The sequence below is a fragment of the Lampetra fluviatilis genome, chromosome 21, assembly GCF_964198595.1.
Source record: "Lampetra fluviatilis chromosome 21, kcLamFluv1.1, whole genome shotgun sequence".
NCBI lineage: Eukaryota > Metazoa > Chordata > Hyperoartia > Petromyzontiformes > Petromyzontidae > Lampetra > Lampetra fluviatilis.
Window position 1 is genome coordinate 8,701,966 of NC_136295.1, and position 24,289 is coordinate 8,726,254.

At 46.3% G+C, this 24,289-nt stretch overlaps 2 protein-coding genes across 4 annotated transcripts in view; one reads left to right on the forward strand and one right to left on the reverse strand.

The window, feature by feature from the left end:
- Nucleotides 1-3,994, forward strand: part of LOC144938198 (uncharacterized) — a 71,166-nt gene extending 67,172 nt beyond the window's left edge. For both annotated transcript variants that reach the window (XM_078865998.1, XM_078865999.1), the window contains 3 exons: nt 388-575; nt 1,337-1,579; nt 2,296-3,994. In XM_078865998.1, coding sequence (XP_078722124.1) covers nt 388-575; nt 1,337-1,579; nt 2,296-2,442 — 578 coding nt within the window. In that variant the 3' untranslated portion in view covers nt 2,443-3,994. The remainder of the gene's footprint in view (nt 1-387; nt 576-1,336; nt 1,580-2,295) is intronic.
- A 5,597-nt stretch (nt 3,995-9,591) lies between these two features.
- LOC144938202 (protein FAM171A1-like) lies at nt 9,592-22,584 on the reverse strand. Of its 2 annotated transcripts, none has more exons than XM_078866001.1 (8): nt 22,422-22,584; nt 19,401-19,640; nt 18,950-19,042; nt 17,082-17,240; nt 15,664-15,846; nt 12,873-12,989; nt 12,205-12,328; nt 9,592-12,100 (listed from the first exon to the last, which is right to left on the reverse strand). In XM_078866001.1, the coding sequence occupies exons 1-8, from the start codon at nt 22,501-22,503 to the stop codon at nt 10,423-10,425; spliced, it is 2,676 nt and encodes an 891-aa protein (XP_078722127.1). In that variant the 5' UTR covers nt 22,504-22,584; the 3' UTR covers nt 9,592-10,422. The 2 variants fall into 2 exon arrangements, with proteins under 2 accessions (XP_078722127.1, XP_078722128.1); XM_078866002.1 differs by having other exon boundaries at nt 19,401-19,560; nt 22,422-22,581.
- Between the last annotated feature and the right edge of the window lie 1,705 nt (nt 22,585-24,289).

Here is a 24,289-nt window from a genome sequence, read left to right on the forward strand (position 1 = left end):
ACAACAGTAACAAAAGCAGCAGCAGCAGCAGTTCAACACTGAGTAGTGGTGTGGTGTCATCACAGCTCTTGTGCCAGGCTAGGCTGCATGCACACACTGTGTTTTATGTCGGTTTACATGAAGCGATTGCCATGACTAAAAGAAAAGGAGTGGAAGATTTTTGTCCAGCCTAATTGTCAGCCATCATGTGATAAACAACAGAAGAGAGATGACTGGAATTGAGTTTTTTGCACAAGCGTTGAACGTTTGCAAATATTTAGACGTTCCCTTAACATTTTTTTTGTAACAGAGTTCTCCTGACGGTGTGTTTGAACGGTTTCATTTTTTTTTCCATTTTCAACACAGCACATTTTAACACGTCAACCATCATTCTGTAACCTCTGTTAGGAAACTACTGGATCGACCCCAACCAGGGCTGCACTCTGGATGCCCTGAAGGTGTTCTGCAACATGGAGACCGGCGAGACGTGCGTGTACGCCAACCCACAGACCATCTCCCGCAAGAACTGGTGGCAGAGCAAGAGCGCCGACCGCAAGCATGTCTGGTTTGGCGAGGCAATGAGCGGAGGCTTACACGTAAGTGATTGAATCTCTGCGGGCCTTTTGACAGGGCCCTCCCTGGATGTGTCGTGTCACAGTTGCAGAGCAAACGGGTAGTCAATATAACAGAGATGTCCCATACATTCACTTATCAACTACATTTAAAACAGGTGAAAGAGCTTGCTGGGACTAAGAGTCTCTCTTGCAAGGGAGACCTAAGTCAAAGCAGCCCAGCGCACAAGTAAATTAAGAGCCAAAACAAGACAGAGAAAAAGACACCACGAGGCATAACATCCGACATTGAACGACAGTGGACATTTCTGAACCATATTTAATAATCCGATAAGATGAATTTTTAGCTGTAAAGGGTATAGTTTCTAAAGCAATTACAGTCCAATGTGCTGTATTTTAGCTGCATAGGAAATCACTGGGAATGAAGACTTTTCAATTTAAGAGTGATATGGTAACTTGTAGAATTTTTCGGAATAAATTACAATAAAATCATAGCCCCCTTGTGCAGCCATTCATAGACACATGGAATTTGCACATGGAGATAACCGAAGAGATTGTTCACCTCATGACATGACACCGATAAGCACACTGTGATTTTTTTTTAAATGTACCTTTAAAAAATAAATGTTAATGTACAAGACATGCAATGTTTGTCCAGAGGGGAGAAGCACTGCAACAAATAATGGCATATCACGATTTACTCACATTGGGACATAACACGGAAATTGACGAGTTGTGCACGTGCTGAAGTGCAGGAGAAAATGTACGTTTTCCTTCTGTGGCAGTTCAACTACGGCGATGACAACCTGCCAGCCAACACGGCCGCCATCCAGATGACCTTCTTGCGGCTGCTGTCCATGGAGGCATCGCAGAACATCACGTACCACTGCAAGAACAGCATCGCCTACATGGACGAGGAGACGGGCAACCTCAAGAAGGCGCTGCTGTTGCAGGGCTCCAACGACATGGAGATCCGCGCGGAGGGCAACTCACGCTTCACCTACAACGTGCTGGAGGACAGCTGCACGGTAGGGCTCTCTCGTCTCTTTGCTCATTTGTTGCGTCGCCCCTCGCAAACAGACCCAACTCTAGCTGCGTAGGGCGACGCAACCAGAGCTGGGCTATCCGATTGTGTATGCAATCGATTATATACTCGAACAATTATCAGTTCGCCTGGTACACCGGAGGGACCAGACTGGAGGGACCAGTCAAACTGGATTTTTTTCCGGGTCCTCCGGCTTTTCCCTCCACATTTAGAAACATGCGTTTAAGAGTATTTGGCTGTTATATATTTTCACGAGATAATCCACTTTGTTGAGCTATCATTTGTGGCCAGGTCATTTCTGACAAAAGATATTTATAGCTCAGTGGGCCTTACCTGGTAAAATACAATTTAATAAATATTTTTACAAAAAAATGCATTCCTGTACTAATTGCGTAATGTTACAATAGTGACTCAACCAGAGCTGGGCTTATTAGGTGATTTAGCTGATGAAATACTCTACAGATGATCAATTCTATCACCCGACTAATCAGATAACACAATAGTTGGGTCAAAAGCGGTTTCACCTCTTGCCACGTGTGCCGCTGGACGTGAAGTTGATGGGAGCCCCCTTCCATCAGCAGGGTTTGTGAGCATGCAATTGCAGGGCCGCACCTTTACTTCCGCTCTGACGCGTACGCATTTGCATAACACGCGTAACAAACTGCCGCCGCTGCTGCTGCCCCCTTGTCATGCCTACAGAAACACACAGGGGAGTGGGGCAGGACGGTCGTCGAGTACCGCACGCAGAAGACCTCGCGGCTGCCGTTTGTCGACGTTGCTCCAATGGACGTCGGCGGACCTGACCAGGAGTTTGGCCTGGACATCGGGCCCGTCTGCTTCCTGTAAACGCGGAGAAAGAGAAAGGAGAAATTTTTTTAAACAAACCTGCCAAGAAACCGCCATGGCGTCCTGACAACGTCTTTTTTGCGAGGACCCCTTGCACTCACTGGGCACCAACACCAGCCCTGGTCTTTCCACACGCTTATCTTTTGGATTTCATGGCAGAGTGTTTTGTATTATTTCTACTTGCTTGGTGTTTGCGTTGCCTGGATGTGGGTACCCGGGTAATTCCGTTTGGTTCTCGACGCGAATTATTTTGCAGGCGGAGAACGCGTTTCAACATTGGTGCTGTTTTTTTTTCAAACGCAAAATTACCGCAGCAGAGGCTGGGGACAGCCTGCTGAAAGAAATGCACAAGAGCCTGACATTCAAAAAGCAAAGAGTAAACTGTACAACAACACACGATAGAAGAAAAAAAAAAGTACACGGGATTAGAATTGCAACTTTTTGGGGGATTATTTTTTTTAACGCTTGTTTAAAAAAATCTTGACATGAATTAAGAATGAAGGTACAAACGAATGGAACCTGCTTAAGCAATTATAACACAGTGAGAGGTTAATGCTTTCCTTTGTAGCTACCTCAAGCAGACAGCAAAACAAAAATCAAAGCCGTTGGAGGCCAAGTGCAAGCAGAGCATTTGCAGCATTCCTCCCACCCCCCCCCCCCCCCAAAAAAAAATCACACACACTTGCAAAATGTGTTCCTTTTTTCAACAACAAATGGTGCTTTATGTTTATGAGATGTATACAACCATCCTATTTTGCCGACTACGAATCAAACTTGAACGAGAAAAAAAACTATTAAAATTTCCTGGTGCTGTTGAACAAACAAAAATTCTTGCTTTGTGCGCTTAATGTCGTTATTTCGTTTTTATTTTATATGAAGTTATTTCTTCTGTGCTCTTTTTGAACTGCTTAACACTCGGTTAACGCCTAACTATGATCACCAGGCGGTGTTATTTATGATTCCCCATGGGATGCTGCATTAAGCGAGCCAGGTACTTCAACATATGGCTAAAGAGCGCGTGTTTGCGATACCTTCTATGTTTTCCAAAAAATAGGCATGTGGATTATACATTTCTTCTGTGATATGTTTATTGTATTGTTTTTTTTCTTTCCCTAAACAAAGAACTGGCCCATCCTACGCAGTACGACATTGCTTCTTGTAATTAAGCTAAAGGGGATCATTGTCCAAAACAAAGTTAGTCAAGGTAAATTGTCACAGGGGGTGGAAGAAAGGAAAATATGACCGTTTTGTAAATGTATAAATAGAACCATTGCTTATAACAAGCTTCTATGTTCCTGAATTTGACAAGGTACAGTGAAGAAGTGGCCTTTTTATGCTATCTCTAAATTAATCTATAAGCTTTCTTAAACCCCTAACGCTGTACCTTGTTTCTCTTTTCCTCTTCCAAATAAAAAAAATAAAGTAGAATATTTTCTATCAAAAAGAGACCGCTCCTTTAAAGTTTCTTGCTGTACAATGTACCTTTGTGAAAAAAAAATAAGAAATCTTTCCCTGGGACAAATCATGAAAAAGAATGAAGTATGAAAATAAAACATTTAATACAAAACCATGCTTTTAAACATGTTTCTTTCAAACAATTAAACCAATTGCAGTTTCCCTTCCCCACAAACACAAAAAATGCATTGGTCCATTTTGATTGCATGTTGATTTATGCACGTTAAAAGATTGCACTCTGGTAATAATTTAATACTTATACTGATAAAAAAAAAGCTACTGCGAATTAACACTCATTGGAGGAAACATCACAATGAAAATCTGTATTTAGTGAGCACTGGAATAGGACCAGATGCATTACTGGTGGAAGGGCTAGTTATTAGATCGAGTTCATACCATCTCTGGTTCAATACTCATAATCTTTATTTAGAATTCTACCTGGTGGCCACAAAAGCAAACGTCTAAGGTCATGACAGAAGGATTTTATGACAGGAATATTCTCTATCGAATGTGCCGTTGATGCAACTCGATCGGGGACCATGACCCAACGGGGTCCAGGCATTGGGCGGAGAGCATGCATTGTACCTGTGGGTCCATGCCAGCCACTCAAGGGCACTGCTCTACGAATTAACTACCGTACCAGTACGCTCTGGCAGGGTATAACAAAGCACCACCATCAATCGTCCCAACACCCATTTTCAATCAACTGCTGGATGACGCACGTGGCCACCACGTGATCAGCCATTGCCCCACCTCCCGTCTTTTCAGCTGCCAGGACAAACCCCAACAAAGGAGGACCGCCCCAGCTACCCACGCAACCTCCAAGTGCTGCATCTCACATTCCATCCACGCGTTTGTGAAGGCGATGCCCGCACAACATTATTTTGTTGGGCTATATACGCTGGCTCTGAGGTTGAGTGCACTGGACTTGCAAATCCAGAGGTTGCCGGTTCAATTTTCACAGAGCAGCAGTTGAAGCAAACGGGCAGCTTTATTGAGTCGTGTGCGGTGGGGTGAAGTGTAGGTCCTCTCACTTCTTCACAGATGTCTAAGCCAGCGTGATACGTTTGATTTAGCTGGAAGGGGCGCATCACACATGCGACACTTGACAGCTCTGCCTAGTTCATAAATGTGAAAATACATGCCCCCATCACCACCACATACCTGTCAACCCCTTTTCAGCGCCCTACCTTATTACAGACCAATTCAGGACCTTATTGGTCACCCACGTACCCTTAGAAATCTCAACGTTCATCCGACAAAGTCCCATCATAAGGGAGAAACACAAAAAATAGACAAAAAAACATTGTTTTGCTCATTTTCCCTGTACAAGAATACGGGTCTACACTATGGGAACCTCATTTGCCAGTAAAAAATATGATAATTGGTTCTTTACCCTTCTATCTGGCAACAAAACTGACACCTTTTTACAAGGAGTCATGTTTGCATAGACCGCAATACCTGCAGTATGTCGCAGGTGAGACTGCAGGTATTGCGGTCTATGCAAACATGACTACTTGTAAAAAGGTATCAGTTTTGTTGCCAGATAGAAGGGTAAAGAACCAATCATCATATTTTTTACTGGCAAATGAGGTTCCCATAGTGTAGATGCTTGCCCCGAGCTCTCATACTCTGATGGTGCATTGTCTTTGAGTTGTGCGCCTTTTGGCGTCATCTGGTCCAACCCATATGAGACTAGGCTCTAAGGAAAGCTGTCTCGGGTGTGGATCAATCAACTTTAAGGACAGTGCACATTATCAGAGTTATGTTCTTTTGTTTGTATTATGACTGCAGGTATTGCGGTCTATGCAAACATGACTCCTTGTAAAAAGGTGTCAGTTTTGTTGCCAGATAGAAGGGTAAAGAACCAATTATCAAGAATACGGGTACCAACGTTTGAGTTGACAGGTATGTCATCGTCCTGCCAACCCCCAATGGTTTCAAATGTGTGGCGGCCCTCACACTCATGAGGTCTTATCGGCGAAAATGCCCCCCGCCCCCCCCTCTCAAAATTAGTAAAGAACACTGCGCTACAACATATAAATGTTCTGCACTACCTATGACGGGCAAGATCTCGATACCCTCACCTGCGACATAACAGCTTTTGAGACTTATGTACAAGCGCATGCTGAACTTCTTTCGCACCGTACGTAGCCAACCGTGCTAGTCGGAGGTGCGGGAGAGAGGGGCATGGAAGCTCACTCAGCCGATGACCAAATCAACCGGAATGTGTCCGAACTCATCAGACCTAAGGAAGCTAAGCAGGGTTTTTCTGGGGGGAGAGACTGGATAACGCTCGGATGGAATGATCATCAACCATGCGGACACAAGACAGAGGTACTCGCCTTGGGCGTTGTGGGCAGGAAGAGGTTCATTCTTGATTTGAAGCTTGCGTGACTGCAGGCATCCATACTATTTGGTTCTTTCGGTAAAGTCACGTAGGTAGAAAAATAAAATACAACTAAAAATAATATATCACGAGGTTTCGATCGCAACACAAGCGGTTGTCCGCAGGCGGAAAAAATAATCCAGCATTGAGGACGACCGCTTGTGTTGCGATCGAAGCGTCGTGATATATTACATTCTTAGGTTTTTTCGGTAGTCACGTGACTGTACCGAAAAAACCTAAGAATATGAATCCTTGCAGTCACGAAAGCTTCAAATCTAGAAGTCGTGATATATTATTTTTTCTTATATTTTATTTTTCTACCTACGTGACTTTACCGAAAGAACCAAAGAGTAGAGTAAGAGGTTGCAGGAAAATCCCACGTTCTTCTGCACTCACCCCCCAAACACACACTCGCCCAATCATCACTGCTGACCAGCGTGCTGAAGTATGGTCAACAGCCCTGCAAAGCAAGACGTGGCAATTGACTACTGACTGTGGAGGTTTGTCAGCCGCTGCGTTGCACGCTTCTGCGGCCGTCTGGAACGCTCTTCCTTCCGATCGTAAGAAGCCACCGGAGAGCCGTGCACTTAAAAAAATCATCGAGATTGACAAACTTGATTTCTTCGGAATTGCTTTTTGTGTGTTGAGTTCGATGTCCCTCTCCGCACCTTCGATTAGCACGGTTGGCTACGTACGGTGCGAAAAAAGTTCCACATACGTACATAAAAAGGGTTGTTTTGGGGGGGGGGGGTTCGATCGCGAAAATATGTGTCGTTAAACCCGCCACCACCCGACACAGCCAATAAGTAAAGGTTTGCTACGTAAATATGATCCATTCCTAATGTGCCACATAAACAAAACGTGCAAATTGGCTACTTCAGCACACGTGTGTTGGGAGAGTAAACTCACGACGTTTACAATTAACCATCTAACCCCAATAAACACAACCCTTTTGTTGTGGGCTAGACCGGTTGCCAAAGTGTTTCAAGGTGTTCAACAAACGCACTGTACTGTAATTGCCGGCAGCAGCTCTGCAGAACTCCACGTGGGGGCCAGCCGACGTTTCGAACCGCCACCCTAAACGCGATCTACCCAGTGGGCCTCGCCCATGCATCGGCTCCGTTTCGTTCCCCATCGCCCACGGTTTTTCATCGATTAATTCTCCCCTTTCGGCAGCCTTGCTCAATCCACCGCTGGATGAGTTCCTCACTGCCCCCCCCCCCTCAACCCCCTAACGCCACTCGCCGCCACCGTGAAACTTTCACAGAGTTTGTTTGGAGGGCCCAAAGTTCTGTTTTAGCGAGCACCTATCAAGGATGGCCACCCACCCCCTCGTGTGCCGTGCCGACCTTCATTGGCGCTACTCGCTAACAGCACTTGCCCCAACAGTCTTACATGACTTTACCGAAAGAACCAAAGAGTATGGATTCTTGCAGTCACGAAAGCTTCAAATCAAGATCCAACAGTCCTGTTAAGGCTACACGTGGGGGGAATCTTTGTACGTGTGTGCGAGTGTCCGATCTCCCACTTATTTAAGATGCAGAATCCACCACGGACTTTTACCCCCTGAGCTGCTGTTAACAGGGTGGAGTCTAAATGTCTTGTGACCCTCCCCCCCCCCCATTTAATTCCCAACCACGAGGAACGCCAGTGGTGATGATCACCGTCGGATTATCCCAGTAGCAAAAGTAGCTACATATGCTACGGGCCCCGCACTTTCAAGGGCCCCGAGCTAAATGCTTTCAATTCCAGCCTATTACCTACTATAATCACCCAGTTAATGTCTGTCCGTCCCGCGCGTGACGTCACTTCCCATGAGGCCCCCCCCCCCCCTCATTAATATTCATGAGTGGGTGGATTTTTACACGAACGCAGAGTAAGGTCGAGCTGAATTACCGTAAATAGTTTATTACGTAAATTAGCTTCAAATATGACGCTTCTTTACAGAAAGTGACGGTAAAGAATCAATCTACGCAGCACAATGCTGCATCCGTGCGTGACGTCACTGCAAAAGAGCCCCCCTCCCTTCATTAATATTCATGCCCGCGTGGAAATTTACACGAACGCACAAGGTCGTGCACTCCACATGCCGCACCCCTCCCCAATAACCATTAGCGGGTGACGTCACTCCACATGGGGGCAACCCCCCTCATTAATAATCATGAGCTGAACAATTTTTCTATTGACTATTTCAGATTTACTATATACACCCGTCCTTGGACGGGCAAACAAGCTCGTGTTTCATGTTCCCCATGTACCTATTGCTTTACAATGCTCTTAACACTCATTTGAAATTTAACCTGTAGTTTTTTTTATCATTATTATTAACTTAGTGAACATTTAGAGTCTGAATATTCAAAACTGAGTTTTTGTTGAAATGGATTATCAACAGTCGACTGCACTGGGAAGCTTCATTTTTGGCAATTAGGATTGCTGAATTTACGGAATAATTTTAATTCATATACGTTTATAATACAGCAATTATAAGGTCGTGTCTGTATCGTGACAGTATAATGCTCAAGCTTACATCACTTATACTGGTAGGAACCCACTGGTTCCACCAGCCTACAGGGGATTATTGTGTCCGTCCGCCCGTCGTGCAGGGAGGGGCTGGGACGGGAGAGTGGGGAGGGGCTGGGTGGGGAGGGTGGGGCTGGGTGGGGAGGGGCTGGTCACCCCGTGGTGCCCTTATAAAACTCACACTTTAACCTACTCACGCCGGCTTGTGCCCGCCCTCACAGTCGGGCATATTTACGGAATACACCACGCCGCCGTTGACCCTGGCCATTGACCGAGCAACCCAACGTTACTACCAGCTCCCTCCGCAGGAATGTGTTACCCAAACCATAACTTTGTCCTGAGCAGCGATTAATTCAATTCAGTTGCCTCATCACAGTTGAGCGAGTGACTCACGCTCGAAAAGTCGTGAGTTCAAATCCTGGTTCGGGGTTCATTCAGCCCATCAACCCTCCAGGATCAATATAGTCAGTACTTGTTTGTGGAGAAGCCAGATATTAGCTGTCACAGGGATTGACGCGCCCCCATCATACGAATGTGACATTTCGACCAGTGGCTCAGGGCCGCAAACAGAGGAGCACTCAATACTCATTTGAGCAATAAATCAGACTTGTTACGGGTGATGAGTGACCCAACAACAGTGGTAAAACGCGACATCATTGATGAGAGCTTAGACAAAGCATTTCAATTGCATGGACTTGATCCAACTCATTTCATGGACGCTCAAAGTAGCTAACACATACTAAAAGCAAACACTAACTACCAAAAACAATTCAAGTGTATAGACATGTTGGTACAAGCTTTATTTAAATGGGCAAAATCTGTATGCAGACTGAAAAACGCATAATTAATGTTCACCTGATTACAACCATCCTGTCCACACAGCAGTTGCATAAATAGGACAAGGTGTCCATATGGCAATGACAATACAGCTCTGGCATTAGAATTAAAAATCTTCCCAGCACCCAATGTGGCAGTTGATTCCTGGGTGCTGTAAAATAACAGAAAACACATTTCTACAGTGATTTATATAAAAAATAACTAAAGCTCACATTTACAAGTGCTTTTGTCAATATGCAGATTAAAACATTGAATAATAAATAGGTACAAAAAGAAAACTGAATACATGACTAAAACAAAAAGCAAAATGATTATGCATTTGCAGCCTTAAAAAACACACAATTCCATCACACTGCTCTTAAGTTCCCTCTAATCATTCATCCTTGTCCTCAGCTTGCACATTTACAATACATACATTAAAAGCTACAGTTGCATTACATTGGGTAAAATAATCTGGTATCAAGGCAAGTGGCAAGTGTCCATTTTACTGACACCTGGCCCAACACCCGCATGAGACGACAGCATGACTTCAAGGCAATTAAAAAGTAAAGCATTTCACTTTCAATACAAGTCTGTATGCTTTAAGCATCATGTAGTCTAGGCTGGCGGTCAGGGGCACTGTTTACAGGATTGGTGTTTGGTAATTTCAGTAAACAAAGAGGTGGCAGCATTCTGCCTTAACATGATAACATGAGCACGTTTGAAAAGCCGAGGACTTTGTACTTCAGCGTCAAAGCCGACGTTAACGCTACCTTCACTGATCTGGACAAAACATTGGTTTACTGTAGATTAAAGGCAATCAGTGGTCTCTCCTCCCGCTTCTGCCACCGACTCTTTGTCCCATCACCGCCTTCACCGCCGTCATCCCCGTCGGGAGGTCCGTCATCCCCATGAGGTCCGTCATCCCCATGAGGTCCGTCATGCCCGTTGGGTCCGTCATGCGCTTCGGGTCCGTCATGAGTTTCCTGCGTAAACTTTCCCTCTTCGCTCTGGCTCGTGTTCATGTCCACGTCTGCCGGGCTCTCCGTGTCGATCGACGACGTCAGCGCGTACGCAGCGTCGGCCGCGCTGCCCTCGGTGCCCAGAAGAGGCCTCAGAGAGCCTTCTTCCGGAGAACAGGTTGCCGTGCCGCTCTCACTGCCGCTGTTCTGGTCCATCTCGTCCAAAAACACCAGCTGGGTGTAAGACGGCGGCGCCGCAACGGCGGGGGGCTGTGTCCCTTCTCGCTTGACTTCTTCCCGGCGTCCGCGTACACTTTTGCCGTCGTCCGCGAGGCGACTGGCAACGGGCACCGCCTTCCGCCTGCCCTTTTTGCCCTCGCTTCGGTTCAATCCGGTGTCCAGACTCGCGTCGTTGCGGAGATCGATGTACGAGTGCCGCACTTGAGCATTGACGGAGCCGTCTAGTGCCACGAACCAGGCCTTGGGATGCTTCAGGGGCTTCACTTCCTTCAGCTCCAGCAGGGCGGCAGTGCCGTGTGGCACCGGCTGCAGTTCCCCATTCATCGCAGTTGCTACAGGGACCTCCAATCCATTTGTGGGCATATCTAAACGGCGTGACTCCCACGCTTGCACCCCATCTTGCAAATGTTGGCTGGAAGACTGACATGCGTCCGCTGCCTGGGTCTGGTTATTGTTAGAAACCCATGACGGCTGCTCCGACGAAATGGCACCGTTGGCACAAAGTAAAGGATGGTCTGTGGGCAGCGTCACACACTGGGAAGGGATCACCAAAGTTTGCACCATCTTTCCATTTATTTTGTCATTAACCTGGCTTACAGAGCCAAAGAGAAAGAGCCGTCCGGGCCTGGGCGGTGATCCCAGAATGCCTAAGTGATCGACGGATCTCGTCAGAAAGCATTCGGGAACCTTCCGGTCCATCAGCAGGTCATCGGCTGAGTGAGCGAGCGGCGTTGCTGCCAAATTCCCCGAAGTCTGCCTGGAGTCGGATGCAGCATCATCATGTGCCAGTAGAGAACGATGGCTCGCAGCTGTCGCTGTCAATACCGATGTCATGGCTATGTTTTCAGTGGCTACCGGCGCCGAGCGAACGCTTCGGTTGCTGTCCTCAGCCAGGGACCTGCATGCCCTGGCACTGCTCAAGTTCTCCAACAAGACATCTGAAGCCGAACCCAGCAACTGCAGACTCTCCGACCAGCCGTCAGCGCCCCGCAGCGTGCAGCCCATTTTTACTGGCAGGGTGTCGGCCGATCCCAGAAACGTGTCACCATGGTCCCCGATTGAAAAATCAAATTCCGGAGAGGCGGCTGCCGAGCTTGAGCACAGCTTAAGCATTTGCGAGCTCATCCCTGCTTCCTCCTGGCTGGACGTGGCAGTGCTAATGGCACCCAGGTTGGCGTAGGAGGTGGACGTACCCTGCTCCCGCCTGGAAAGTGGCAACGTGTCTGCTGGCGATGATAGTGGCAACTTTCGCAGGCTCTCCCTCGACCGCTTCCTCCTGTGTCAGACAGACAATTCACACTTAACTGTGTCCACAATATATCACATTGCTCTTGACACTGAATTGAGACACGAATCATTGAACTGAGGGCTTGTAACTACCTGCAGTAATACATCACCAGGCAGAGCAGGAAGAGGATGATGAGCAACACTCCGCCCAGAATGGCGAGCAGTAGGATGGTGTGGTAGCTCGGCATGTCCCGTTTCGTATCAGACGTAGCGATTACTGTGAAAACGAACATGCGCAGACATCATAACAGGCAATCCTCGAGAAATCAGGCGCCACAGCATTTTAAAAGTTTACTATACCCATCCGCACCACCTTTTTTATTTGCACATTTTGAGAATTAATACAATATTATTTTTATAGCAGGGATGGGGAACAGTCCACAGAGAGAATGCTTCATTTCATACAGCCTCTGGCCACATGAGGCTAGATCACTTCAAAAACGGCCCAGAAACGATATTCATTCGTCACTGCAAGCATCTTAGCCAGACTAATTTTGGTACTAGGGGGTGCAATATTTTCGACATGACAACACTTTCTATTTTAACAGCCTCAGTCACCTGTTGTCTTTAAACAGTTCTCAGCACATATTCAACGCATAGTCCTCGTGTGAGCAAGGTTTAATGACAATTCATGTGGCCCAGCAAATGTATGTTGAAAATGTCTTATCTTAAGGTAAAATGTTCCCCACCCCTGCCTGAAAGTGTTTTTTTTTTATATATAAAGGAAGTATATATTTTTTTAAAACACACGATGGTCGTACTTGCAGTTCTGTCCAGAGAAGCAAGGAGCCAGCAGCCAGAGCTGAAGGCCGTGTACATCCACAGCAGGGTGTCTCCCGAGCGCTTTATCTGTGCCAGCCCCGTTTTCCTCCACACGCCTGACGCACACACGGCACGACACCAGAGTTGCCGCAGCCAATGTCAACTTTCCAACGTCGCTGGCTCACGTGTCAATTGTTAGCCACGGATTACATTTCACGTTCTATGCGTGGACCGTCTGCCGGAATGGATTGTTTTTTAGTAACAAAAATTTTGTTCCAAATGTATGATCGGCACGTCCTGTAACAAAGAACTCATTAGGAACACTCATGCAGAAAAATCTTTGTCACGTGGCAGTTAAAGAAAATTGTATTCTCAAAATTACAACGTACCTTAATCAAGAGAAAAAATACATTTAATACAATGGTTTTTGTTGCAGGCATTGGGCAAGCTGAGACCATCAGCTCGCTACTCTTGAGAATCAGATTTAATCACGGCTTGCTGTCTGGATATGAATCCAAGTTTCTCGGAGTTGATGGCTCATTGGTCGTATGTAATACTTTAATGCTTTTAAAATTGGCTTACAGGTAATACATCTTAAATTATATACTTATTTTAAAGTGTTTAAACACCAAAAATTAAGAAACAATATGTATATAGTATAAGTATGCAGTCTCCATAACAGCGAACATAGTGCATAAACAAAACAATATGCCCGTAATTCCTAAATTAATTTAATTGCGTTGCTGTGCATTGAACGCGAATGCACTAAATTATCAGAAGAGCCATACGTCCTTCAAACCACATGGCAGCTAATGCTTCCTTATCACTTCAACAATCATGGCGTGACGTTCGCCGAATACAGTATTAATATTAAATAACCGTGTGTGCAGCATTCCACTCCCAATGCCCTTAATAATGAAATCCGAATGAAAAATAAGTACAGTACAGCACTAGTAGTGGCATTTGCAATTTCACAATTCAACACAGCCAAGCAGCCATGACTGCCTGCGTGTCACAGTCAAGACGGGCGGTCGGTCGATAGTGTGCAGCTCGCGACTCTTACTGAAAGGTACCAGACAGAGGTCGCAAACGGGTTTTGATTCCTTACCCGTACCCGCACCCGGCCGCACCAGGGTCGCAAACGGGTACCCGTACCTGTCCCCGTACCCAGCCGGGTACGGGTAACCGTACGCTACCCGTACCCGTACCCTACCCGAAATGAGTGACAAACGGTTACTCACCGGTGACTCACGGCCTACCCGTACCCGGCCGCACCAGGATCGCAAACGGGTATCGGGTAGGGTACGGGTTGCGACCTCTGGTACCAGACCTCTGGTACCAGAAGAGCCAGTGATGAGCAAGAGGGTCGGCACAGGTTTCATCAGCAGCCTCTTGCACAAGATTCCAAGAAGCAATAGTAGACACTTACCGTTTTCTCTACCCGTGACGACTAACAGCTGCTGGTAAATAACTAAACGCCCTTGAAAACGTTTGAAAGGCGCTGCACAGAGGTAGCCAATGCTGTAAAGGAAATGGTGACTCAGGGGTGACGAGGGCTTGGAACAGCATTGGAAACTCGTGAATATGAATGAGTTGAAGTACCAACCAGGGAAGTTCACTGGATTTGATTGCAGTGACGTTTAAGGGATAAAGGCTGACGTTTATACAACATGCCCAGATGTCACAGCCGATTGCGTGTTTACAAGTTATCTGATAAAATATCATTATAATAATTATTTGTATTCAGAGTAAATGGGAACAGTAACTTTACCCTAAAAAAATGAATGGCTCTTACTCTGGGTTAATGTGGCATACAACTGCGGTTACATCGGTTGCCAAACTGTACCAAATATTCTCACAATGTATATCTATTAGGCACGTAATCATGGATTGATTAATTAACTGCATTTTTTATGCTGAAGACAAAATATGAAAGCATGCATAAAATATTCGGTGATTCTTCTATTTATAGAATTTTTCAAGAAATGCCAATGGATTAGAGTAAAAAAAAACAAGACTACAAATAAGCATATGCAAGACAAAAAAAAATGCCTAATATCTAACTGGAATGTGTACATGTACAGCCCTTTTGTCAATACACTGCTGAATGAGAGCCTTCCCATTCCAATGTGATCCAATGTGAGTTTTGCCGGCTTGACCATACTTCACCATGCTGGTCAATGCGGGCTCAAGGTGGGGAGCATCGTACAATGTAATGGGTTTTGCTGTACAGTACTGCCCTCTGCTGACCGCAACAAAGCCGTACAACTGGTAAGCAAACCATGGTTTACATTACAGTAATCCCTCGCCACTTTGCGGTTCAAGTTTCGCGGCCTCAGTGCATCGCGGATTTTTCGAACTGATTTAAAGGCCTCATTATACCTGTGCAGTAACACCATCATCATCATTCATCATCACATTCATCGAACTGCACAGGTCTGTCATCGTCGTCATTGTCATCGTCACTGTCATCGTCGTCATTACTGGAGTCAAGTCTCAAGATACTACTGTCATTGGTGAGTGTAGAACACCATAATACGTATCGTATGAGAGAGAGAGTGAATGTATAATATTAAGGTTTTATAATTAAATAGATTTAAGTAAAATATATATATAAAGTATAAATATACATATTTTAAACATTCTGGTACCCACACACACACATATACGGAAATTCCTAGGGGGCCAATCCTACTTCGCGGATTTTCACCTATCGCGAGGGGTTCCGGTCCCCATTAACCGCGATAAACGAGGGATCACTGTATATCAAAGCACAGCCGACAGCCCCACCGATGCTGGAGTCAAACTCCCAAACGACGCCGGTGTCTCCGTCTCGAAGGCTGGCACCAGGCGGGAGGGCGAGCGACAGCTGGACAGGTCCAGCCACCGTCACGTTGGATTCCCGGCTGCCGTGTTTCGACAGCCGGAGGCAAGCGGCACCCGACGGGATCAACTTCAGCAGCCCGTTTGTGCCTGCGAGCGCAAGCGGCAAGCGTGTCAGCGCGGCGGACCGTCGACGCTGGGATCGATGTACGGGGTTCACAGCGACGAAAAGCAAATAGTTTCCTCAAGTTTTTGTATTGTAAATGAACGATAAGGGGATTTTTCGATTTAAAGCTTTCGTGACTGCAGGGATTCATCTTCTTGGTTCTTTCGGTAAAGTCACGTAGAATGGAAATAATAAAATAATAAAAATAAAACAATAAAATCATTCTCACGACGTTTCGGCCACAACGCAAGCAGCCGTCCTCAGGCGAAGAACAGGTCTGTCAGAAAGACAGCGTCGTGAGAATTATTTTATGTTTTATTTTTATTATTTTATTATTTCCATTCTACGTGACTTTACCGAAAGAACCAAGAAGATAAGGGGATTATGAATAAGATGGGGACATCTCTGTGTCAGAACACACCACACTGTCAGAAGTTAGGTTTACAATAATTAGTTGTGAAAAAATATATATTATAGCATAGCCCCCTGCTGACAGACAACACCCAATTTCAGGCTTGTGCTGCGTACACCTTGTGCCGAGTAGGGACAGCTGCCACTTAGGGGTTCCCTAGGTGAGACTGCCATAAGGGCAACGGAATGAATGGTTGAGATGAGATGCAAGACACTTTGACAAGCGGTATTAACGGCAACAAAATAACCATAATTCCAACTTTTTTGCAAGTTAACGGATGGTTAACACACATGCTGTTACATTGCCACAGTCAATGCGGAACACCAATCTAAGTCACTTGACTGATATGTTACATGCCACCAACACCAAACACAGAACAACATAGATTTGAAGCTTTCGTGACTGCAAGGATTCATACTCTTAAGTTTTTTTCGGTAAAGTCACGTAGGTAAATACCTACGTGACTTTACCGAAAAAACCCCTAAGAGTACAGAACAACATATAATTCCGGATCCAGCATTCACCGAAATTGATAACCATACACTTTACCACTGTCTATGTTGTTGTGGTTGTGCTGTATAACTCTCCAATGAGTTTTCGGGTTGAACCGCGTATTTTTTGGTACGTCCAACATTTCACCCCTAATTAAACATTTTCACCCACAATTCCTGAAGAAGCTCCCAGCATGTCGAGGAACTGTTCAAGAAGCTTCCATCACGTCGGGGCGAAACGTCAAGACATCATGCTGAAAAACATGCCCGTAAATCAGGAAATGCATCGGAGGGCTATACGATGTATGTTGTTCACCAGTGGCGTTGACGTCCCTTCCCAGCGGGAGAGGGAAGAGTTCGAGCTCATCTGCAGTCGTGGACACGGTGAGGTACGCTTCCAGGTCACTGTAGCTGGTGTTTGCCGGCAGCACGAGGGAACCGGGGTGAAGCTGCGCTGCAGAATGCCACTTGTGACCTGCAATGCAGAACACAAGTTTTGACTCGTGCCAGTTTAGGGCACTGTGGTGGCGAGATGTTAACTACCTCGTCTGACGCCTGGATATTTGGAGTTTGCATGTCTCTTTCCCCCTGATCGCATGGATTGTTCTCCGGGTCCGCCGGTTTTTCCCCTCCACATTTAGAAACAATATACATTTATAGTATTTGGGTGCTATAAATTTCCACATAAGCCACTTCATTCAGCTATTTGTGGCCAGGTCGCTTCTGAAAAAGAGCTATATAGCTTAATGGGCCTTACCTGGTCAAAGGAAAATAGTTTAGTTTTTATGTAAATTTAGGTTCAAATTGGTGTTGATTATTCGATTCACGAGTGTGTAAAATCAATAGAATAAGAAGTGTAAATATTTCAAAAAAATGTATCTTACTCAAACAAGAAAAAAATGTACATACTTTATACGTTTTGAAAAAATATTAAGTTAGGATGAAGTGGCGACATTACAAGTAGAATTAAGTTACACGTGATGAATGGAATTTAATCGTAATGATGTCAAACCAATAACAGGCCATGCTCAGAGGGTGTGTGCCAGTTGTGTACATACATGGTTAATATTACTTTTAAAAAATGTTAGCATAGGGAAACATATTTTGAGGAATATTACATCAATAAAGTTAACACCCCTAACATAAATGATTTTTTACTGATATACAATTGTAATGAATGTGGGTGAGGGAGATGTTGACAAGTGCGGTTACATGAGAATGTGATTTTCAATTAATTGTGTAATATCAACAATATGTTGCCGAATTATGAAAACCTACACAAGGGACGGCTTGCCAAATATGTTTGAGAACTGAAAATGTAAAGTGCATACAGTAGAAATGTTTTGCATCGATTCAATAATGTATATTACATTATTTTACTCATTATATCTGTAGCGTACACATACCTGTCAACCCCTTATCAGTGCCTATCTTATTACAGACCAATTCAGACCTTATTGATCACCTAGTGCCCTTATAAATCTCAACGTTCATCATACAAAGTCTCATCACAAGAGAGAAACACAAACCGCCACAATTTTTTGTTGTTGCCTATTTTGAAACGGCTGTCCGCCACATAGACCTGAACAATTCACCATGCAATATATGATTAGGACACAGAGTGGACTTTAACCCTATTGACCGACATGGTAATAAAACATAACACGTACTAAATGGTAGTAGGTTTTTACCCTTTAAACTGGTACAAAACTGACACCTTTATACAAGGCATCATGTTTGCAATAACCACAACACAAGCAGTCAAAATGCAAACAAAAAGAAACAACTCTGATAATGATAATAATATGCACTGTCCTTGAAGTTGATTGGTCCACACCCGAGACAGCATTAATGCTTACCCCGAGCTCTCAATACTCTGATAGTGCGCTGTCTTTGAGTTGTACGCCTTTTGGCGTCATCTGGTCCAACACCAATGGAGACTAGGCTCTAAGGAAAGCTGTCTCGGGTGTGGACCAATCAACTTAAAGGACAGTGCATATTATTATCATTATCAGAGTTGTTTCTTTCTATTTGCATTTTGACTGCTTGTGTTGTGGTTATTGCAAACATGATGCCTTGTATAAAGGTGTCAGTTTTGTACCAGTTTAAAGGGTAAAAACCTACTACTATATTTTGCCACTGGTAAAGGAGGTCTCATAACGTACTAAATGGTCAAGGTCATACCTCTAACTCTGGAGGAAACTGTCACCAGGTCCCTGTAGACAGTCAGTTGGGCAGGATCCTCAGGTAGTAGCTGAACGTTTAAAGTAGCCGCCACTGTAATGCAAAAACAACGCGTTATAGCGAGACAACAAATTGCCGCAAGTCAACATGGCAACAACCCACCAACTTTATATGGGAATTGGTTCAATGTGGACCCGCAGGATTGGGTGGCTTCTGGTAGCTAAGACGATACAGAACACTTGTTGTTTTGGTAATAAGCCAAACATGCCCCGAAGAAGAGCAAATACTTCTTGCAATGTGCAATGGGCTCACGTAGCAAGCAGGGCTTTTTTGTAATCATTCCTTTCTGGCTTGTTTACTGAAAACCTCAACAAGTGCAAGTCATTTACGAGGTAGGCAGCACAAAGAAGTCCTTGTTGTGTCAATTTCTTTATTTAATATTGTGACTTACGTGGGACGTTGATTATCTGCCACTGGAGGGTAGAAGGCACATAACCGGAGCCTTTCACCAAGAGGAGGAGGACGGGGGGTTGGGCAGAGTGGCGTAGGCTCAAGGACAGCTGGGCAGCCCCCGCAAGTGATGTCACCCGTGCGGCCTGCACCGTCTGCTCCTCCAGGGCCCAAACGGAGGCCCCCTCGACGGGAAAATGCGTCAGGACGTCCCTGACGTGCACCGTGACAGCCACCGCATCTGCAACGATTTAGTTTACAACGAGTCTGGTAAACGCCGTCTTTGGCAGGCGCCGGACAGTGCAATGGGAGTGGAAATGAGCACACGACCCCCGCCTCAGCGTAATGGAACAAAGAAGTGTCCTGCGCATGCTAAGGGCCACATCGTATGCATGTTGAACTTCTTTCGCACCGGAAAGTTCTTCCTCACGCCACTTCTGGCAGAACCGACTCCGCTAGAGGATATCTGGCCTATTCTTCCACGCGAGTCAGGTGCCTTGGAAGAGGTAGCAGTATCTACACTTTACCCTTCTCTACACGCTACCTGCCGATGAACTATGGCGTACCTATTTATACTGCTGGGTGAACGGAAGCGGGAGGGTGGGAATTTCAGAAACCTGCCCATTGTTTCAACTGCCGCGCCGGGAGAACGAATCAGACTGGTGACCTCTGGAGTGCAACTCCAGTGCGCTGACCACAACACCACGGCAAGCCCGTAGCTTGAGGTCAACTTAATTTGGGATGCTTACCCTGTTTTTGAAGTGGGATAAGCGGAAGATTCAATCGGCAGCAGCGGTGCGCGCGAGCACTCAGGATGCTGCATCAGGATGAGATATTGCTCTGCAGTGTGCTGCTTGCCAGTGGGGTGCTGGTCAGGCACTATGCAGCATTAGGTGCATGTGCACCCTCCAGGGATGTTCACAACAACAACAAAAAGGGCCACAGCGCAAAAACTACCGCCATCCCATTAAATTACCGTGCGGTCAAAATGAATTGAGTCGCCAGCATTACATCTGGAGAATATTCAAGAAGCCAAAAGGCAAGCAAGGATGTTAACAAAGCCATGTAGATTAATAGATTAAGTAACCGGAGTGAAAGGGGGGGGGGCTTTCTCCAAGTAAAACTGGGGGCATTCCGCTATTAAAGAAGTGGAATCAATAGAGCCTAGCTTATATTATCCCTATGGAGGGAAAGCGCGAAAGGTCCTTGGGAAAGGCTGCCCGGGGGATGAGTCTGCTACAGATTCAGGGCGACCCAAGGATAATGGGGGAGGCAATTTTCCTTGAACCTAATTACAGCAATGACAAGGTCATTGTTGGAAGCTTGCTTTATAGGCACCGATTTACATTTTGTAATTTCAGTGTAAAACAATCTCGCCCAGTAAATCAGGATTACTGCAGAACATAGAGTTTATAATCTCGAACACGAGTACATAATAATTAGAAACACTTTATATGCACATATATTAGTTAGTTCATTTTGCTTTTGTTGTTGCATTACAGCTCAATGTGATGGCTACTTTAGTTTTGGTCCAAAAAAGGGATGTGGCATAAGGGAATGCCTTTCAAAAAATCTTAATTGTTCCACAACAGTATAACCAATGTTTACAAATTGAACATACTTAAATGAGCTTTATAGATGAATTAACACGTAACATAAACAATTCAGCCAAGTGGGCAGACGATTGGCCGGCAGATGGCGCTTTCAAATCTTTATGACTGCGAGGGCCCAACAAAATCAATGGAGTGGAATAAATGTTGGGTTCTGCGATTGTTTTTTTTTGTCGTTTGCTTGAAATCTGTTTTGAGCTTCCAACGCGAGCATTTTAACGCAATAAAACACAACGTAGTTCAAATTGGTGGACCACACAATTGCTGTAAATCTTCTCCAAAATAAATCACACACGCACACACACACTACAAAGGACAAAGATGAGACCACGTGAGCCATGCCAGTAGCAGCCACATTAACCAGGGGGCAATACACAACACACAAAAGCAGACAAACACAACTTAAAAGACACAATCAACACACACACGTGGGTACAGTTACACACGTGCAAAGAATCACAACAAGGAGGCAACCATCATCACATCAGATGAATGAATATGATGAATGGGCGAAGAGAGAGAGAGCCCTGGCAATTGAAACGCAAAGCAGAAAACACTTTCATCATCCATTCATTCATTTGAAACGCTGCAAGCGCTTAATTAAACACGTGGATGGATTCGCCCAGTCCCTCGGGACCAATGTCAATCTGTCCCTCCATCCCCTCCACACACACAAAAAAAACCATCTGCGACCTCTATTCGGCCTCCATCCATCCATCCTCTTTGCCACCCACCCCCCCCTCTCTTCATGCAATGGCAGTACAGTAACACATCCAAGCCGCGCAGTGCTGTATATTTTGTTTTGTTCGAAGCTAACACTTCTCCGAATTGAATGCCCTTTAATCGTCGCTGTGTCACGCTGCCTCGCATGCAAATGTGCAACACAAAAGTTGCTCGATTGGACAATCCTTCGTCCATTGATGCTGGTCTCCCCCCACCCTCCTTAGAATACAGGGAGGCTCAAAAGATCTCAATGCAAAGATCACGGGACGATACCCGTGTCCCACACAGCACTTATATAACCATCCCATATATCTGGCAGCAACGTGGACGTTTCCTATAGACATCCACATGGGCCAACATTCTAAACCTCCTAGAGCCCTCGCTCCAGTGTCAAATCATAAACATCCCACGTTGAGCTTCTGGTCCATGTGGCCATCAGACCAACCACGGCTTACAGCATCCACTTGGATCCCTGAACTCCCTTGAACAACACTTGAACACACGCACACTGGACACCATGCCCATATTCTCACCACCTGGTTAACGGACGACTCGACGGGACCTTCTGACTCCACACGACTGTCCACCGATGAACCCCTCAGAGAGTACCTCCCGAACCTCTACCCCCCCCCCACAACCTGGTCAAATAGTTAAAGGATTAGGGGGTGGGGGGGGGGTCCACTGCTCACCACCAGGGCCCGCTCCATCCTCTCCAGCCACGGCGAGAAACAGCAGCAGCAGCGGCGGCATCAGCGGCAGCACGAGAAGCATGGTGGCTGCACCAAGCACCTCCTCCTCCCTCACTCCCTCTTCCTTCACGCGGCTCCCCCCCACCACCACCCTCCACAACAACAACAACAACCACCACGCCGGTAAAGAAGCCCTCCTCGACTCGACTGCTGCTCGCGCTGCTGCTGCCACGAGAGTCCGAGGGGAGCGCGGAGGCTGTTGTCGGGAGCCGTTACCACCATCCCCCCAGTGGCGGCGGTGAATCTGTGGGCCACGCATGCGCGACCCCCCTCCCCTCCTCCCCTTCTGCCTCCCCCTCCTCCCCACCCCCTCCTCCCCACCCCACCTCCTCCCCACCCCACCCCCTCCCCTCCTCCCCACTCCCTCCCCCTCCTCCCCACCCCCTCCCCTCCCCCTCCTCCCCACCCCCTCCACCCCACCCCCTCCTCCCCACCCCCTCCACCCCACCCCCTCCTCCCCACCCCCACCCCCTCCTCCCCACCCCCACCCCCCCCTCCTCCCCACCCCCTCCCCCTCCTCCCCACCCCCTCCCCCTCCTCCCCACCCCCTCCCCTCCTCCCCACCCCCTCCCCCTCCTCCCCTCCCTCCCCTCCCTCCTCTTCCCCTCCCTCACCCTCTCCTCCCCTCCCTCCCCTTCCCCTCCTCCCCCTCCCCTCCCTCCCCTTCCCCTCCTCCCCCTCCCCTCCCTCCCCACCCCTCCCTCGCCCTCCCCTCGCCCTCCCCTCCCCCCGCATTGATAAAAAAAAGCGAACACTGCGGCGCATTTGCAGACGGCAGCGGGATTCACGGTTGATGCGGCACGCACGCCAGCAACGAATGCAGTGTCGGGATTGGCTTGCGGCGGTGGTGTTTGACGACGATGATGATGATTATTATTATTACCTGGGGTCATCACCAAAACAAATGTGAACACTTCTGGGAATTTGCAACAACACCACGGGAAATGTGCCCCCGGGCTCTGGAGACAACCTGGAGAAGATTCCAGGCACGCGTTGACAATAATTGCGAACAAGTGAAGACTCTTTGACTTTTTGAAGCTGTTGACATCACATTTGTTATCATGTTACAGTGTATTATTATCCGTTCTTTTCCCATTAAAAACTATAGTCCCATATACGTGTTTCCATTGTTTTGAAGCACCCTGTGTTATTCCAGATTCGTACGCATGATTTGCACAGCGCCCTGCGATTCGCTTAATCAATTACATCTTCTGTGATTCGATCAGCTGGCACGATTTGAGGGTGAACAGTGAGTTGACATTCATAATATCGTTTTTTTTTGTTAGATCGCGTAAATATATAAATGTGTCGCTAAACCCGCCACCACCCGGTCTTATCACGTAAACAGAACGTGCCAATTCGTCACTAGTACAGCACACCGGTGTGTTGGAGAGCAAAGCCACATTTACATCTGAGTACGACGTTTCGCCAGTAATTACAACCAGCTTCATCAGGCGACTGCCAGATTTGTGGAGAAATCCTCCTGTTTCGTTCCTAATAGAGATGTGATGACTTGTGAGCACTCCTTGCGGGGGGGGGGTATTAATGAATGCATATGACTATGGGTATCCATTGCCTCTAGATTTGAAGCTTTCGTGACTGCAAGGATTCATATTCTTAGGTTTTTTCGGTAAAGTCACGTAGGTAAAACATCAAAATTAATAAAAATTAATAAAAATAAATGTTTTATTAATTTTGATGTTTTACCTACGTGACTTTACCGAAAAAACCTAAGAATATGTATCCATTGCCGTTTGGGTTATTTGTTCAGTAAGCAACGTACATATGCAAGGCCTTATCTTTTTTCT

Excerpts from the sequence above, each read along its gene's own strand:
- LOC144938202 (XM_078866001.1), bottom strand. The coding sequence starts at position 22,503 with ATGCTTCTCGTGCTGCCGCTGATGCCGCCGCTGCTGCTGCTGTTTCTC. Across the intron at positions 17,241-18,949 it reads AGTTTCCTCCAGAGTTAGAG|GTCACAAGTGGCATTCTGCA; the intron begins GTATGACCTTGA and ends TCTGCATTGCAG. Across the intron at positions 12,101-12,204 it reads CTGGTGATGTATTACTGCAG|GAGGAAGCGGTCGAGGGAGA; the intron begins GTAGTTACAAGC and ends TGTCTGACACAG.